Here is a 19,602-nt window from a genome sequence, read left to right as displayed (position 1 = left end):
TGTTGAGTTCAAGGAGGCTTCTAACTTCACCCTTAACTTAGATGGTGAGCTTAAAACTGCGTCTACTATATAGGCTAATATAGAGGCCTCATAGTATAGACCAGTGATGGGCAACCTTTTGAGCTTGGTGTGTCAAAATTCGCCAAAAAACCGAGCATAACTCGGGCGGTGTGTCACCTTGACAAAAAAACATAATTTTGTGATATTTATAGTTTAAATAACAAATATGTATAATTATTTAACTTCTAGGGTACTTTAACCATAGGTTGTCTGATTGATCCTACCATGTACTGCCATACTACATTATGGCAGTATATGGGGATTTTCCCAATCATCTATTACTATGTGCAAATCGCACATTGTATTAGATCGGTTACAATCAGACAGGTGTGGAAATGCTTAGTAACCTGTGAACTTTCTGTCATGAAGGTTCACAGGTTATAGCGAGGGCGCAGGCGCCGCTGTCTGCATCTCCCTCATGCCCTCTTGGCATGGAGAAGGTGTGAGGAGCAAGGGATTCGCAATGTCTGGGCTTATACATCACAAAACTGACACACAAGCCCTGATGACTGTCTTCTATCATACAGTGCACTGACCTTACTTACTATATGATGAGAGTGGTTATCCTCCCTTGCGGAGATGGTCAGTGTAGAGGTGGCAGCTGCTGGGACATCACACAAGGCAGCAGCGATGTGACCTCTGACTGTGATGCCATCTTCCCCCCACCACAACTATCAGGAGCTGCAGAGGAGCCTCCTGGGTGTATGGCCGGGTCACCTCTCCTGCTGTGCCCCATGCTGATACCTGTGCTGACTGGAGACACTAGGCAAAGCTCACACATGGGGAGGAGGAGGAGGGAGGAGTGCCGGAGGCTCAGTGCAATCTCTCAGCCTGCACCTGGTCATGTAGGTTGAAACTTAACTCTCAGGCAACCGTGTGTCAGTGAAAATGGCTACGTGTGTCAGCACTGACACGCGTGTCATAGGTTAGCCATCACTGGTATAGACCCATGTCAGGCAAACCCGCTCCTCCTAGTTCTTTAGGTCTGGTAAGAATATTGTGTGACATCCGGGGTCTGGAAGAGTCCCATACAAAACCTGATACTAAATTTTTGAGTCTGCTAAAAAAGGGAGAAGCTATGCGTAGGGGGATTGTTTGGAAAAAATAAAGTATTTTTGGCAATATGTCCATTTTAATTACACTAATCCTTCTGAACCAGGAAAGCGGAAGACGCTTCCATGCGAGAAGATCCTTTTCAATTGTGGTCAGAAGAGGTTGGGTTAATTAACCTGAAAAAGGCTAGACAAGTCCGTTGGGATTTGGATACACAATTTATTTTCAATGGAATAACAAACGTTTTTGGTTTTCCAGCCTTCACTTTTCTCTTTCCTTACCATTCTGCTCTTGTTGATTGCACTATTATGGTGGTTCACACCAAAGGTGTCACCCTATTGGAGACAGTTACAGTATCCCTAACTCTATATAAGTTAAAAGTGAGTTGAAGTTACATGTGATAAGGGAATGTGATACGATTGTGATAGCATGTTTGTAGCTTTGGTAGTTGGGCTGTAGTCTGATAGTCCAGGGTAAAGCATTCCACTATTTGTATTGTGATATCATATACATTTATAATGTTTAGTGGTATTATAGCCTTTGTTGTATATAGCCATTATTTGAGGTTACTGCACAATCCATACTGACCAAAAAAAACCTTCAGTCACTGAGGATTATTTATCATTAGATTTTTCAAGCTTTTTTGACATAAAAAAGTCTTTAAAAAGTTGCATTGAGGTTTTTTAGGACTTATCACTGCTAAAAAGTCTCACATGGCTATTTCCAACACTTCGCTTAATGTAGTGTAAACATAGAACAACTGCTAGTACAACGTTGTACAAAGCCAGATTCATGACTGGGGACTTTTTAAAAAAGGTTGCTTAAAAAGTCGCAGGTCGAGGTACCTTAGTGGATGACAATCTCGTAGTCAGGTCCAGGCACAGGGTCAGGGCAGGCGGCAGAGATGCAACGTCAAGTCCAAGTCCGGGGTCAGCAACAGAAGGTCGAGGCAGGTGGGAACGGGAACACAGGCACACGGAACATAGCAACACGGAGGAACTTGGGTAACACGGCAACACAGGACTCAGGAGCGGGGACACACAGGAACCCAGGAATACACAGGAATACTCGCTTGGAAGCTTTCTCTAAGGCTATGAGGCAGAAAGATCCGGCAGGGAATGATGGGAGTCATAGGGTTAAATACTAAACAGGAAATGACCCGCGCCAATCACCTGTGCGCTGGCCCTTTAAATCTGGAGACACTGCCACGCGCGCGCCCTAGGGAGCGGGGCCGCGCGGGACCTAGTACGGATGGGAGCGGGAGCCAGGAGAGGTGAGTGCACGGGAGCGGGACCGGGGCAGCGGAGAGAGGCACGGGTGCACGTGACAGTGCTATACACTGAGAATTCCCCCTCCCTATTTTCACAAGGAAACAGTCAGTTATAAATGTTAACAAAGTAAGGTCCCATTCAAGTTCCCCATGGGCATCTGTCCTATTTCACAAGAATAACACATCATGCAGAATTATGCTATTACCAAGACGATTTATACCATGATATAACCCCAACAGAGCCCAATATAAAGCAATGGGATCTATGGTGGAAGGGTCTGATGGGTTTTATTATGTCACTGAATCAGTTTCTTCTGGTAGCTGCATACTACCTATAGTATGCAAAGGAAGATGCACAGATATTATTATATTATATATCATGTGTAGTTGTACCAGCTTCATGCCTCCAATCCCAATGGCTAAAATTTGGATGCATAAATGGTCAGTGACGAAATCTACACAGCACAAGACCAACACTCATGACCTGCCTCACTCATGCCAAGGAGGCATGAATAAACCTGTTCTACCAGCCATACTATCCAAGTGGACACAGTAGGGGCAGGTATATGCCATTTTGAAGAAACTAATGGTGGGAAAATAAGTGTCGGATAATATTTTTAGGCAGCTAAATTAGAGTAATTCCAGTAGTGGGCAGTAATGGGGCTTTTGGTATCCCTGGTTGTCTACGACAGTGAAGAAATTGTGTAGCCAAACATTTCAGATCAGTGTTGTGACTTTATCCAGAAAACCAACTTTGAAGTGAGATATAGGGGGTCATTTACTAAGGGCCCGATTCGCGTTTTCCCGACGTGTTACCCAAATATTTCCGATTTGCGCCGATTGTACCTGAATTGCCCCAGGATTTTGGCGCACGCGATCGGATTGTGGCGCATCGGCGCTGGCATGCACGCGACGGAAATCAGGGGGCGTGGCCGAACGAAAAGCCGACGTATTCGGAAAAACCGCCGCATTTAAAAACCGAAAATGTGTCGCTTGGGAAGCGCTTAACTTCACCTGGTCCAGCTCGGTGTATTCCGGCGCGTTCAGATGATTTTCAGCGCAGCAGCGCCACCTGGTGGACGGCGGAGGAACTACCTTCATAAATCCCGTCCGGACCCGAATCCTGTTCAGAGAACGCGCCGCTGGATCGCGAATGGTAGTAAATCAGGTAAGTAAATCTGCCCCATAAACTGAATGTATACAGAGGTTCAGAGTTTAGTCAAGCTCTCCCCATCACAAAACACCCCCTTCACTGTAATTGACGGTCCCGCATCCAGGGGCAACATAAATTGCTCTCCAGAGGTTTGATATATGTTGTCAATCATAGCAGAGGGGACATTCTGAGGCACAGAGAGCTTGACTTTAGTGTTATATTCTCTGCCTTTTTGACTTTATACTTATTTCTTTTTTGCATCATTGGTGTGTGAAGGGTTCTTGGCTGTCACATGGCAAATGGCAAATTCCATCTTGGCCCTTTATGGTTTTCCTTTAAGAGTTGGTTAAAGGAACAATCTGTTCTTTCATAAAAATTGTTGCAGTAGTCTTTAGTAATAGATTACTTATATAGTTATTCTACTTTATTTTATTCTTCGTCCCAGGTTTTTGACATTAATCTTAAAGCTACTTTCCTGTTGGTGAAGCTTGTGGCACCCAAGATACAAGAAAGAGGGTAATAATTTTGGGATATAAGGTGTTATTTTCCTATTTACCTAGAAGACAAGAGTCATCGTTTTGGTGCTCATTTCACATACTTTTTTGAGGATTTTGTCCTGTCAGTTTTGTAAACACCGATTGGTGCAGGACTTCTGTGACTAACATATATTTTTTAAGATTTGCTTCAGAAAGCAATAGTAAATTTATTGTTAAATTTATCAGACAATTACAATGTGCCATCTATACATATGTAAAACATATTGCCCAGTATGTGCTTAGTTTGGTATTTTAAAGATCAATGTGGTAACCTAGGGTTTAGGATTACAGAAGTAACAATATCATTTAGGCTCTAGGACCTGCCAGCTTGTGCCACATAAAGTAACATTAATTATAAATGATATATGATATCATCAAGTATTTTTGCCTTTAGAAGCTTTAGGTTACATCCTTTAATTGGATGGGTTTTCTTGTGTGGATATTTTCAATTCAACTAGTAGCAGAATGCATGACTTACAATAGTTTGTCTATTTCATCATTACCCAGTACTACAGCAGAACTGTGTTTTTCTGTTCCCACAGAGGTGGCAGCATCGTGATTGTCTCATCTATAGCAGCGTTTACAGCTTTTCCAGTAAGTAAAAAGACAAAAATCACATGTGCGGTTTTTTAGACAAAGCTAGAAGTGTCTAAGACAGGAAAGAGCAGGCCGGATTTACTATTTGGCACTGTGGACACAGTGCCATGGCCGACCAGATTAGTATTATATAAGTATTTGTTTAAAAAAAATCATGGAAGGTGAGTATATATATATGTGACCTGTAGGTGCTTGAGTGTGTATTTGTAACCTGTCTATGAATGTGGTTATCTATGCATATCTGGATGTACAGTATGTAAACTCTATGTGCATGACGTGTTTGAGTGTTTATGTTTCTGTATATACTGAAGATAGGTGTGTATGAATTTAATATTACTGGGAAATGGTGTTTGTATATAGTTAAACTGGGGAGAGGAGGCTGTATATAATATAATTGTTGAGGGAAGGCTGCATATACTATAAGTGGGAAGGGAAGGCTGTATATAACTGGGGACTGTATATAGTATAACTGGGGATAAAGAATGTATTTAGGATTACCTTGGGAGAGGAGGCGTTATATACTATACCTGGAAAAGGGGCCGTATATAATATAATATAATAGGGAGGGGAAGCTGCATATAATATGACTTGGAAGGGGAGGCTGTATATATTATAAAAGGGTTAAAATATAACTGGATAGGAGAGGTTGTATATAATATGACTGTGGAGGGGAGGCTGTATATAATATAACTGGGGAGGCTGGATATAGTATAAATGAGGAAGGGAGGCTGTATTTAATATAACTGGAGTGAGGAGGCTGTATATAATTCAACTGGGGAGGGTGGCAGTATATAGTATATCTGGGGAGTGGAGGCAGTATACAGTGCAAAAGGGGAGGCGGTTTATAATATGACTAAGGGGGGGTTCTATATGCTGTAACTGGGGAGGCTCTATATAAGATGACTGGGGAGGCTGTACATTATATGACTTGAGAGGGAATGTAACTGGTGAGGGGAGGCTGTATGTAATATAACTGGGAGTGGGCTGTATATAGTTAATTGGGGGTTCTGTAGGGGGCTGTATCTGCACACAACCTCCGGCTGCATCCTGATGATGTGTTTGCAATTCAAACGCATTTGGCAAAACTCGCTACCAAACGCTTTTTGTAAGTACACACTTTAGTACAACACTAATACAATACAGCAGTGATGGCGAACCTTTTAGCGACCGAGTGCCCAAACTGCAACCTAAACCCCCCTTATTTATCGTGAGGTGCCATCCAAAAATTAAAGCAGTAAGTTATTGTTCCCTGTTCTTCAAAAACTTTCAATTAGATTGGCCTCCTGAGGACAGCAACACAGTAGAAATATGGAAAATTTGCATCACTTTAGATTCTTTCCAGTGTCCGTCTGTACACAGAGAATCCTCCAAAGATAATTCGTCCCTGTCTACTCATTCTACCTATTCCTACAGTTCGAAGTAGAGAAGTAAGTATCAAAATATTCTGAAAACAGCATCTTAAGTAGCTTGCTACTGCAGGAAGATTCTTTGAGTTCTGTCTGGTGTGCCGGGACGATGGCCCGGGTGCCCACAGAAAGGGCTCTGAGTGCCGCCTCTGGCACCCGTGCCATAGGTTCGCCACCACTGCAATACAGCAACTAACACAACACGCATACTGCTACTTAGAAAACGCATCTACATGTGTTAAAATCCTTCCTTTATGCTCCACTTTCAATAATGGGGTAAAAATACAAATAAAATTAGACATTACAGAGTGATAAAGAGTCTGGTCCAGGAAGGTCTGTTTAGCCCAGGAAATACTGTTGGATCATTTTTCCTTTTTTTTTTTAAGTTTTTATTTATTAAATTTTTATAACAAAAATAAAACTTACAAGACAGCTGAACACAGTATGGTATTTTCCGAACGTACACAGTAATACAAGCAATCATAAGTACATTTCATTCAGTACAACAAATGTTAATGAAACTAATTAATATACGAGATAGTCCGGAAAAGGGCCGGGGCAATTGTGTTCAGCCCTAACAATTAAAACAGAGACTACATAAACACAAGACATACATGCACCCAAATGCAACCATTCAGCCATACATAATCTCCTATATTATAAAAGCAGTAAACTCCCATGAGGCATACCGTGGGGGACATTAAGCGTGGGAAGTCAAACTGAGTATTTAAGAATTTCAGGACCTCTGACCAGAAAGCAGCGATCTTTGGGCAGGCCCAACGCAAAGCAGAAAGGACCCAGAGTCAGCCTAACAGCGAAAGCATAAGTCGTTAGGCATAACCCCCATGCGGAATAATCTTGTAGGGGTGAAGCATACCCGATGCAGAAATTTGGACTGTTTCAGAAAGTCCATAGAGCTCACCACAGATTCAAAATAAGAGAGTTCAACTTCCCTCCAGTCATCATCAGACAGATTAGGGATGTCATTCATCCAGCATTCAAAGGCTTTATCATAAGGTCTGTTGCCCTGTTCTTGCAAGAGACTGTAGACCTGGGTGAGCGGCTTAGGGAAATCCGCAGTGCCCAGCAAAGTTTCCAATTTGGAGAAATTAGTTATCAGACTAATGGAGCTGAACTGGATCCTAAAAGCTAGATGTAACTGTGTTTAGTGAAAGGAGGCCATGGCGGGTAGGACATGCCTGTCCCTTAGTTCTGTAAAAGAAAGCAACTCCCCAATTGTATTCAGGAGTTGACCTAAAAACTTCACCCCAGTTGCTCCCCACATTGACCACCCAGGGAGAGAGAGGAGATGGGCGAGCCATGGGTTTAGCCAGAGAGGGGTCCTAGGCGAAGGGGTGTCAGCCCCCCCTCCCACCAGCACCTAGGCTCTTTGCCAACACACCGCTATTGTCTCTATAGCAAGTGGAACTTTTAAGGTAGGGTTGTATCGGTATAGTAAGTTCGTGAAAGCTTTGTATGATCCTGTGATAGTCCCCGCTAGTGCAGTAGCAGCATTACCCCTATCAATATCAATCCACCATTGGGCATACACAATCTGGGCAGCCAAGTAGTATAGGTATAAGTCATGAGCTGCCAATCCACCCTGTGATTTAGGTGCCTGCAAAAGAGCCAGACTAAAGCGCGACCCACCTTGCCAGTAAAAGGATCTAAGAATGCCATTAAGGTGCTTAAATAACTTCTTTGGCAGTAGTACAGGGCAGGCATGGAGCAGAAAAAAATTGTAAATATATTAATGCGGCATTCAAGCGAGGAATTCAAGCGAGGCTCAGTTGCAGATATCAGGGGTTGAATGTTTAACTCCGTGAAGGCCTGAACCTTACGAGAAACCTGGACGCCTAGGTATTTAAACTGTGACACTACCTGGACTGGAACAGGAAGAGGTCTATTATCCTATTCCCTCAGCCAATAAAGGAAAAAGGACTGAATTAACTCGTAGACCCGAAAAGGACCCATAGCAGTCAATCAGGGACAGCAGGGACGAGAGGGATGGGCCGTTTTCTGCAAGGTACACTAGGGTGTCATCTGCATACATGGAAACCTTCTCAGTAATAGCACCTCTGGCAATACCCTTTATGCTATCTGAAAGGCGAATAGCCACGGTAAGGGGTTCGATGGCGAGTGCAAATAGAATCGGGGATAACGGGCATAGTGCCCCTAGCCATGGGGAAGGGAGGAGAGATGCTGGTCCTGACCCTTGCCCTAGGCACAGAATATAAAAGTTGGACAAGGGGTATAAACCGAGGACCCATCCCCAATCTAGGCAGTAGGGCCCATAAATAAGACCATTCAACAGAATCAAAGGCCTTGCAGGATAGGGAGTGTGTCCCTGGCCTCTGATATATTTAAATGTAATCTTTGAATATTGATATCGGTTCCCCTACCTGGCATAAAGCCCGTCTTATCCGGGTGGACTAGTGATAGGATGACTTTGTTGAGTCTCGTGGCAAGAAGTTTTGCCAGGACTTTAATGTCAGAATTTAGCAAGGGCGATATGAATCAGGAAGTAGAGGGTCTTTACCTGGCTAAGGAAGGATTACAATAAAGGCCTCTCTCATAGACTCAGGGAGAGATCCATGTTCTAATGCTGCTAAGTACATTTGTAGTAGGAGCAGAGTCAGGGCTTCACATTTTTCTTTATACCATTCCCCACCAAGCCCGTCCAGCCCGGGTGTCTTACCAGAGAGTAATGACTGTATAGCCAATTCTACCTCCTCTGCTGAGATGGGGGCATCTAGTTCAGACGCCTGTGTTGGAGATAAGTGCCATAGAGGGAGTTCATCCAGAAATTGGGCCATCTCAGCAGGTGAGGCAGATGATCTGGAACAGTAGAGGGAGGAGTAATATTCACAAAATACATTGTTTATAGACCTTGGGCCCGTAATTAAGGCTCCATTAGCATCCAGAATGGAAGGGACAGAGGCACAAGGGTGCTCAGCTCTCGAGAGATATGCTAGAAGTTTCCCATTTTTGTCCCCAAACTCAATAGGATACATTGTAGTCCACATAATGTAACAAATCATGGGAACCAAAGGCCAAATCTATGTGAGAGAAACTCTTATGTACAGGGGAGTAAAATGAGTATTCTCTTTCCTGGGGGTGTTTACTACGCCATATGTCAGTGAGATTTAGCGACAAAAGCCATTTATTTAGACGTGTAGAGGCTGCATCTAGGCCACTTGTGCGGTCAACCAAGGGGTTGGGGACTGCGTTAAAAATCACCAATACATACCAACGGCCCAGGGGGTATCACCGGCAGTTTACTGGATATTACATGTAGTGTGGCAGGGTCAAAGGGGGGATGCATATATATTGCTACGATTGTAAGGCGAAGCCCCATAAGGCACAGTGCAAAACTATGTATCGGCCAAAGTGGTCCGGCGCAACCTGCAACACCTTTATGGGGAGGGCCTTGGATATAAGGATGGAAACCCCTCGGGCATAGATAGAGTATGAGGAATGATAACCCCTGGCCACCCAAGCCTGTTTCAAGGAGAAGACCTTCTGGCCCATCAAATGGGTCTCTTGAATACACAGAATGTGAGGGGCATGTTGTTTAATTGTATCTAAGATCAAAGCACGCTTGAATTTGGAATTCATGCCCCTGACATTCCAAGTCATTATTTTGATCGGTGCCATATTAACGGAAGGGAAATGGGAATAGCCGGACCAGTGTGGTTCATTGAGTGACATGGAACCAGGATTGAAGAGGGGATATATCCCAACGAGCGCACATCCACCCATTCGACACAGACTACTGTTGAAACACATAACAAATAAAACACTAAGATTGAAACAGACTGATTGTCACGGGAACGGGCACCCCCGCGATCCATACCGCTTATCCAGTGCTTCTATCCGCTGCCCCTATCCCGGCCCCGCTCCTGCTGCCGTGGATTTACCTCTCCACGCTCCCGGCCGGACTAGGCCCCGCGGACGGCGCTGGTCCCTAGGGTGCGCACGTGGCGGTATTTCAATATTTAAAAGGGCCAGCACAAAGGTGATTGGCGCTGGGCACTTCTGGGATTGCATTTAATCCGGCGGCTCCCATCATTCCCTGCCGGATCTTCGCTGGATGTTCGTGTGTCTGTAGTATTACCAGCGTTCCTCCGTGTTCATGTGTCTGCCATGTTACCACTGTTCCTCTGTGTTCCTGTGTCTCCAGCGTTACCAGTATTCCTTTGTGTTCCTTTGTCTCCAGCAGTCCTGTATCTCCAGCGTATCCTGTGTTCCTGTCCCGTGTGCCAGCTCTGGTTTCCTGATGTAAGTCCTACCGTCTCCTGCAACACTATCTTGGTTGCCACCACGGGCTAGTCGCACCTGTGGAACGACCTGGTATCCCGCCATAGCAAGACCATCCCGCTTTGCGGCGGCCTCTGGTGGAGACCAGGTGCCACTTAGTCTCCGTTCCCAGGTGTCGAATAGTACCATGGTCCAGAGGGTCCACAGACTCACCGCCCCGACAGTAAGATCCGGCCATGGACCCCACCAAGGAGCCACGTCAGATACTGGCTGAACTTTCCGGTGTTGTTGCCCGGCAGTCGCAGCAGATTGCTGCCCAAGGAGAACTTTTAGGCCAAGTCGCTTCTGCTCTCCAACAGCTGCTTGACTCCCAGCCTCAGCATTAGGCACCTGTGACTAGTCCTGCGGCAGTTCCTGCGACTACCCCTGCGTCTTCTCCTGTCCTCCCGGCTAGTCCTACGGCACCAGAGCCTAGGTTAAGGCTATCTATGACTAATAAATATGATGGTAATCCCAAACTGTGCAGAGGATTCATCACACAGTGCTCACTGCACATAGAGTTAATGCCATCCCAGTTTTTCACTGAGCACTCCAAGGTGGTGTTCATCATCAGGCTCCTCTCAGGCAAGGCCCTGGCCTGGGCTACTCCTCTGTGGGACAGAAACAATCATGTTACGGCCACCCATACTACCTTCCTGGCAGAGTTCCAATCCGTGTTTGAGGAACCCGCATGAAACAGCGCTACTAAACCTACGCCAAGGAGACTCCTCTGTGGGGGAATACGCTGTCCAGTTCCGCATCTTGCCATCTGAACTTTATTTGAACGAAGCCGCCTTATGTGCGACCTTTTAAAAGGGAAGGTCTTCATGGGTTAAAGATGCATTGGCTGCCCGAGATCTGCCGGCTACTCTGAGTGGTCTTACCACTTGGCCACTCGGATAGACATGCGGTTCTTGGAACGAGATCAAGAGTTGCGGCAAAAGCTCTAGTCCGGCTTCCGCGTCTGCCTCGGTTGGCTCCATCTTCAAGTTGGAGTCCTACACCAGGAAAGACTGGTCTTCTATGTCCTGCCTCGCTCCACTTCAGCTCTTCTTTTGGGACTTCCTTGGGGCTTCAACTCCATGCTCCAGTCCTCAATTGGAAGACTGATGAGATCCTATGTTGGGGCCCTGAATGCCAATCTCATTGCATGATGGCACCACTTCTTCTCCAGACCTCTTCTGTGTCTTCCAAATCTCTGGAGGGTCTGCCAGCTTGTTACCAGGACTTTGCAGATGTTTTCTCTAAGAAACAAGCAGAGACTTTACCACCACATCGTCCCTATGATTGCCCTGTGGATCTTCGAAAACATCAAGGAAAACTTGCAGAGGGGTTTCATAAGCAAGTCCTCCTCTCCAGCTGGCACAGGTTTCTTCTTTGTCACCAAGAAGGACGGCTCCTTACGTCCCTGTATAAACTAACGCTGGCTGAACAAGATCACGGTTAAAAACCACTACCCACTGCCGTTGATTACGGAGCTCTTTGATCACCTATGCGGTTCCAGGGTGTACTCCAAGCTGGATCTTCGGGGTGCTTACAATCTCATCCGGATCCGCAAAGGTGACGAGTGGAACACGGCGTTTATTACCCGGGACTGGCATTTTGAATATCTAGTAATGCCCTTTGAACTGTGTAATGCCCCTGCTGTCTTTCAGGAATTTGTCTACCTGGATGAAATCTTGGTGCATTCTCCGGAACTTGAATCCCACCAGACACATGTACGTCAAGTTCTTGGCCGAATTTGTGCCAATCATCTCTTCGCCAAGCTGGAGAAATACCAGTTTCAGCAGCGCAGCCTTCCATTCCGCGGTTATATAATTTCCGACAGAGGCCTCCAGATGGATCCCGCGAAACTGTCTGCAGTTCTTCAGTGGCCATGCCCAGAAGGCCTCCGAGTCATACAGAGGTTCCTGGGGTTTGCAAATTATTACCGACAGTTTATTCCCCATTTCTCTACTCTGGTGTCTCCCATCGTGGCACTCAAAAAGAAGGATGCCAATCCACATGCCTGCTCTCCTACAGCTGAAGAGGCCTTCTCCAAGTTGAAGTCCGCTATTGCCTCGGCTCCAGTACTCTCTAGGCCTGATACGAACAAACCTTTTAATCTTAAGGTGGATGCGTCCTCCGTGGGAGCAATGCTCACTCAGAGAGGGCCCAAGTGCTGAACTTCCACATTCTTTTCCAAGACCACATTTTTTCCAGCTGAAAGAAATTATTCGATTGGAGACAGAGAGCTGTTGGCCATCAAACTTGCTCTGGAAGAATGGCGAATCTTCTGGAGGGTGCTCTCCATCCCGTTAGTGTGTCCACTGACCACAAGAACTAGCTGTACCACCAGACAGCCCAGCGCCTGAATCCCAGGCAAGTGCAGTGGTCATTGTTCTTTTCCCGTTTCGACCTGCTGATCCATTTTCGTCCGGCTGACAAGAATGTCAAGGCTGATGCCCTGTCCCGTGCTTCGGATATTGTTGGAGAGGAACCGGCTCCTTGGAACATAATTTCTCCTGACCAGCTTGTTGTTGCAGCTCCGGTGGATCTTCGGCAGCTACCTCCCGGCAAGACATATGTTAGACCTGCTCTTCGGCCACAGCTGGGCACCCTGTGGCCCTCATCTCCTGCTACTTCTAGTGGCCAGACCTGGTGAAAGATGTTTGGGAATTTGTGGGATCTTGTTCCTTCTGTGCCCTGACACCGATCAAACGACCCTGAAATACCCCGTGTCTAACACCCTAGCAGTAGTGCAGACCTATACCCACTAACTAACCAACAAACAAGAGCAGTGGTTCCTAACTAAAACAAACCCTTACCAATTATCCTGACACAGGATAAGCATTTTCCAGGATAGCTTTAGGCAGCCATATTCAGAAGATTGGGGATGGGGGATGTCGAGATGCGGGGGGATAGTAGAAAAGAGGTCGAGATGGGGGGGGGGTAGTAGAAAAGATGGAGGGTGGAGATGGGAAGAGACAAGATAGGCAATGTGGTATATAGAACCAACCAGCTGTACTATGAAGAAACAAGATATCAGTATAATAACAGGAGGGAAAAACTCAACCCTCCTATGCTGAGTGGATGATAGTAACAACACTATTAGAATGGGGAGCAAGAGAAAACATCTGTCCTTTTTCATTCAGGAGGGGGAGATCCCCTAGCACCTTGAGCTGCCCGGGGGGAAGCATCCGCCCAGTGAAGAGCCTCAGCCAGTGAGGTGAAGAATCGGTTCTTTTGGCCGTCCACAATGCGTAGCTGGGTACATCATAGAGTACTTGTATCCCTTTTACCGGTGACCAGCACAAGCTTCAGTGAATTGCGAACGTTGCTTCCTTACTGAGACTGAAACATCAGGATAGAAGACGTACAGAATCTCCCCCTTGGTACGGACTGCCCTAAGGATAGAGTCTCTGTCCCGAAAGTGTAGCAGGCAGGCAAGGAAGGGTCTGGGGTTGCCCCATGGGGGGCCAGGCCGGGATGGCACTCGATGGACCCTTTTAATTGAAAAGAAAGGAGAGAAGGTATCTGCTGGCAGTACATTTTTAAGCCAGGTTTCAAAAAAGGATACAGGATCAGGACCCTCAGATGTTTCAGGGAGCTCAACCACTCAAAGTTGTTCCTCCTTATCCAGTTTTCAAGGTCATCCGCTCTTTTGACGCTGTCATTTGTCGCTGGAGGTCACCAATTTGTGCCGTCATCAGCCTTTGAACATCTTCGACCTTGGACACCCTGCGTTCAGTTTCCTTGATTCTCTCCTTGGCCTTATGTACATCATGTCTCAGCAACACAAAGTCTTGCTGCAGTTCATCAACTTTTGTAACTAGCTTGGCTTGGCACAGAACCTCATGGCCGACAGTACCACATCAAACTTGCGATCCAGTGCTGCAGACGGATCCGGTGGGTCAGTTATGTCCTAATAATAATAATAATAAATAATAATAATTCTTTATTTATATAGCGCACACAGATTACGCAGCGCTGCACAAGCATATCAAATTGGTCTCTGTCCCCATGGGGCTCACAATCTAAACAACCTACCAGTATGTTTTGAAGTGTGGGAGGAAACTCTTTGCAGATGTTGACCTGGGTGGGATTCGAACCCAGGACCCCAGTGCTGCAAGGCAGAAGTGCTACTCACTCAGCCACCGTGTCCTCTGAAAAAGTAGGTTAAGGCGGACTTTGGGAGCCCTCAAACAAAGAGGGGGATGAATCTAGAGGCCCCAGAGGAGAGCAAGGCTGTGTACGAGAGAATTTCCCCAGTTTTTGGGCAGCATTTGACTGGCTCCAGTGACTGAAACTGATGGTCATCTGGGATAGATTCACCATCCGAGGATGGTGCAGAGGTGCAGGACACCATTTTAGATTGTTTGTCCTCCTCCTGTTACCCATTGCGGCAACCAGGGCAGCTGGATAGGGTGTCAGGATAGATCAGGATTCGTGACACCTGGGAGATTGCGGTGCACCCTTGGATCCTCTCCAAAGGCTTATCATCAACGCAACACAGTTCTGTCCCAGTAGGGGTTAATATATAGGCAGGCACCAGGAGAGCAGGCACACTATATGTGCAGGGCCAGTGAGGGTGTCACAAATGAAGAGCTGCCTGCGGGGAGGTTTGTCTCCTACCTCCTACACAGGAGAAGTCCAGGTAGCCTCCGGGCGTAATCCGCCTGTTGTGGCAGCAGGGTGTAGAAGCAGGGTATCCTGCAAGATGGCGCCGGCCGGCCGTGTGAAGGAGATGGCAGCTGGGCTTCACAGACTCTCTGGGCAGCAGGGCTGTAGTAAGAATGCGGCATGGCTGCGATATCGCTGCAGCGTAGGAGTGGAGGCAGGCAGATATCACCGTACCATCAGACGGGGGACAACCCATTATCTGCCGGGAAACGGTGTCACACTGGAACGGACCACGCACGAGACGCAGGGGACACAGATGAGGAGGGTTTGAGGTGGGGATTGGCTTCCCTGGGATTCGGGCATCAGGTTAGGGCCCAAGAGCTCTTCAGCATATGTCCGCTCAGTTTGACATCAAGCCACGCCCCCCTGGACCATAAGTGTGTACATGAGTCCTACAGGCTTTTTTTTAATTCTTTTTTTTTTTGTTAAACCGTGTTTGTATTAAACTATCACATATAATACAGATATATGTATGTGTCAGCCTTAAAGGTCTATCTTCAGAATATATGATGTTATTTAATAACTTCTCAATATCATGCACTTTTCCTTTCAGGCTTTGGGTCCCTACAATGTCAGTAAAACTGCATTGCTTGGTTTAACCAAGGTCCTTTCTGCAGATTTAACAACTCAGAACATCCGAGTGAACTGCCTTGCTCCAGGCTTTATTCGCACCAGGTTTAGTTCTATTGTAAGTATGTGTTTCTGATATAAATACCTTAATAGTATTTAAGTTCGGTAACTTTTGTTATAAGTCAGAAAAACACCTTTAAAGGGAATCTGTCACCGCATTTGCACATATACAGTCAGCGAAGGTTCCTATAGAGCCCTATTAACTGACTGACACGCTTCGTTTAGCTAAAAATGGTTTCCATTACATCCCCATAAATCACCTTTTATCTTATATTCACTTGCATCTGAGGGGGCGTGTCCTGCTCATCCTGCCCCTCCCATCTAATCCTTCCCATGCCTTATGCCGCCTTACTGGTCACAGTTCATGTCATGTGACCAGGTTGAAATCATCTCAGGTCCTTTAGCCTCTTAACAATAGCAAACAGCACTTAATGTAACTACATACAGGGTGTATAGTCTGCTATTATAAGAAGGCTAATGTCATGAATGTAACACAAGGCACAGTGTAAAAATATTGACACAATGGGGCAGATTTATTTACCTGGTCCTGACGCTATCCCGCAGTGCATTGCCCGACGTGGATTCGGGTCTGCCGCGATTAACTAAGGTCGTGCGTCGATTTTGCTGCATCCGTCGCTTCCGCGCCGAGGTCCGCCGGAGTTCACCTTCTTCTTCACAGTGCTTGAAAGTGCGTGTCTTGCGTCACAATTCTAAATGTTAAATCCTGCGCGTTGTCCGAATCCGTCGGGTTGTCCGAAGGCCCACCCTCCGATTTCTGTTGCGTGCAAGCCGGCGCCAAAGCGCCAAAATCCGATCACGTGCGCCAAAATCCCAGGGCAATTATGCGCCAAATGGAAACCGTCGGGAAACCCAATGAAAATGCGCTCCATGGACCCTTAGTAAATGAGCCCCAATATTTCCCATCCGTACACAGAGCTTTATATTTCTGTAGTTGAATATAAGCTGACAGTCCCTGAGTACAAGGAGGCAGAGCAGTGATTTGAAGAGACACAGAGCTGTCAGTCAGAATAATGGAGCATGGTTCACTGCCAGCCTGAGAGAGAGAAGAGTTACAGATACCAGAGATGAGTCAGAAAAGCTAAATTGCATATCAGAAAAACTTCTGTAATTAAGATACAGTGTTCGACTGGCAGCTAATTTTAGGTAAGATGGAAGGACTTGTAACCATTTAAGTGAGAAATAATCACCTTTAGAGGAAATCTGCTGTGTGTGTCATACCTTACACAGCTCATAAGCTAAGCATATATTACAAATGTCAGTTTTAGGAAAAGGAGACCATAAAAAATGATCAAAAAGACATAATCTACATCAGGGTTTTAAATATGAGTCTGTTACTGATGCTGCTTTATTATGTATGACTCAGATGTTATCTTTCCTTTAAAGGTGATCACTTAAAGGGGGTTTCCTGAATTGTTAAAAAAGCTGCCTGACTTCAGTGGTGTACTAAATTGAATAAAAAAAAAAAAAAACAGAACTAACTTATCAGTAGATCTGACAGTAGAAACGTAAAATGACTACATTGTTTGGGAACCAACTACCAGCTACATTGCAATCAGTAAGGCAGCATCAAATAAAGGATGCAAAGATTTGGATTTGATGGAGGTGGTGAAGGATTTCCCAATCAATCAAATAAAGCATGTAGGACAATATACTATATTGGCATTGGATCATTACTTTTTATAAAAATTATTTGTCTATTAACAGATCTTTTCTTGTATGGCCAGGCTAAGTGATGTGTTGTAAAGTTAGAGCATGATGAGATGTACAGAAATATTAGTCTTCTATTTTTTCTTATGGCAGTTATGGAAGAATGAAACACTCTACAATGAAATAAAATTGAAACTAGGAATTAGCAGGTAAACCTTGAAGTAGTAATAATTTTCATACTATACACGTTTTATCATAGTAGAAAAAAAAAACACTACACATCAACATCTCTGGAAATTGAAGGGATTTATTTACATGTACATCTGCACCCATCAGATTGATAGAACAAATACAGAACCAGAGGGAAGTGCTCATGGGCTAAGTTTTTATTATACAGCAGACTTGCCACTTGCATTCTGCCATATTGATTGAGATTGATGCGTCCATGACCTCATTGAGGGTAGGTGATCTGTTTCTATGACAGTCGGGAGCCTCCATGAGATTCCCATGTCTATCATAAAGTGATCTATAGTAGATCTTGCTGGAAGCATAGAATGGGGCCTCATGCACACAATGGGAATTTAGGCCATTGTTTCAACAACTAACACACAGTTCCATTCACTTCTAAGGGCTCGTACACATGGCCGTGGATTCCATGACCCTGTGTCTGAGCAGTCCCTATTCCTGCTTGTGTTTGTGGCCTGGACAGTCTTTTTTCAGTTGTCAATGATGCGGCAGCAGAGCTCAGCTGCTGATAGCACACGAGACACCAACAACGGCTCATGGGACCATTGTTTGCATTCTGAGAACTGCAAACATGTGTATACTGGAATCCTAATACAGTACGTATTAATGAGATGAGACATTTGAGGGCTCAAAATTTCAAATCACCCCTCTTTTACTAAAATGCATATAAAAATGTAATTATTAAAGGACATCTACCAACAGGATCAAGGATTGTAAACCAATCACACTGACATACTGTTGTATGCTCCTTTTGGCAGAATCCACTTTTTTAAGCTTTTTATACCCTTGTTTTTTCTAAATGGAAGGCTTTAAAATTTATGCAAATGAGCCTGAAGGGCTCCAAGTTCCATTAAAACCTATAGAGTCCGGAGTCCCTCAGATTCATTTGTATAATTGTTGTAAAAACCAGGGAATAAGAAGCTAAAAGAAGAGCAGATCTTCCAGAGGGGACACTCACCATTATGTCAGTGTTCTTGGTTTACAATCCTTGATCCTAGTGGTAGATGTCCCTTAACATGTATGTGTCATGTAAGTGATACAGTGATGCATTTTTTTTGGCCTTCAGAATGGGAGAACCTGAAGAATGTGCTGGAATAGTGTCTTTCCTCTGCTCTGCGGATGCATCTTACATAACCGGGGAAACCATGATGGTTGCAGGAGGGGGGTATCCTCGTCTATGAATTGCATCGGGGGTAGGTGATCTATTTCTATGGCAGTTTGGAGCCTCCCTGAGGTTTCTATGTCTGTTATAGAGTGATCTGTTTTATACCACGTTGGAGGCACAGAACCTGCAGGAACTGTGTCTTATCTTTGCTCTCCTGATGCATCTTGTATCAGGGAAACCGTGGTAGTTACAGGAGGGGGCAATTTTTGTCTTAGAATATAAAATTCAAATATTTTATTCTTTGCAATACTTTGAAATGCTTGATTTTAGATAAATATATCTCTGCATCATGGATGTAAAACTGTAGTGGCTAAAACTATGCTCAACAAGGATGAAAGCCGTGTAAACAGATTGTAAAAAATATTTTACAGATTTTAAAAATAATAAAGTAATGCTATTCATCATTGTTATTTCTTTAACTTTTTTCCTCATTTTGAAAAAGTTAGTAGGTTATGCACTGAACTTGCTACAAATATTTCACTTTATATTGCATTGTTGTTGATTCCAGCAAGTGTGACACCCAAACTAGAGAAATTCATTAGGGAGCCACTAATACTACCCTATAAATTAATTCTATTATAAGAGAGGAATAACTACCAATTGTCTCATATTGTAATGTCAAGTTATATATGTGAAATAAATAGAAATAATGTAATAAATAGACTGTAGAATGGAAGCCCTCCTCTATAAAATGTAAACACACCCAGGGCTAGATACACTATGGGTTAAACTGCTCAGAAGGTACTGCTCAGGTAAACAGTGACTATCTACTAAGTGATTTAGGCCATACATTACACTTTAGTACACTCAGGAAACTGCAACACTGCTATTTAAAACCATATATTAGCCACCCCTCC

General features: G+C 44.8%; 1 protein-coding gene across 3 annotated transcripts in view; it reads left to right on the top strand.

Annotated features, from left to right (window-relative positions):
• The window catches only part of LOC140128969 (dehydrogenase/reductase SDR family member 4-like), a 28,529-nt gene extending 9,420 nt beyond the window's left edge, over window positions 1-19,109 (top strand). Inside the window, exons 5-9 of one of the 3 annotated variants that reach the window (XM_072150646.1) lie at window positions 3,982-4,052; window positions 4,615-4,666; window positions 15,590-15,724; window positions 17,488-17,543; window positions 18,647-19,108. In XM_072150646.1, the coding sequence (XP_072006747.1) occupies window positions 3,982-4,052; window positions 4,615-4,666; window positions 15,590-15,724; window positions 17,488-17,543; window positions 18,647-18,761 (429 nt within the window). In that variant the 3' untranslated portion in view covers window positions 18,762-19,108. Of the gene's footprint in view, window positions 1-3,981; window positions 4,053-4,614; window positions 4,667-15,589; window positions 15,725-17,487; window positions 17,544-18,646 lie in introns of all 3 variants that reach the window. The other 2 variants (XM_072150649.1, XM_072150651.1) reach the window with 2 other exon arrangements.
• Window positions 19,110-19,602: the final 493 nt, after the last annotated feature.

Source organism: Engystomops pustulosus, chromosome 1 (assembly GCF_040894005.1).
Source record: "Engystomops pustulosus chromosome 1, aEngPut4.maternal, whole genome shotgun sequence".
Classification (NCBI taxonomy): Eukaryota; Metazoa; Chordata; class Amphibia; order Anura; family Leptodactylidae; genus Engystomops; species Engystomops pustulosus.
This window is presented reverse-complemented; position numbering and strand designations above follow the sequence as displayed.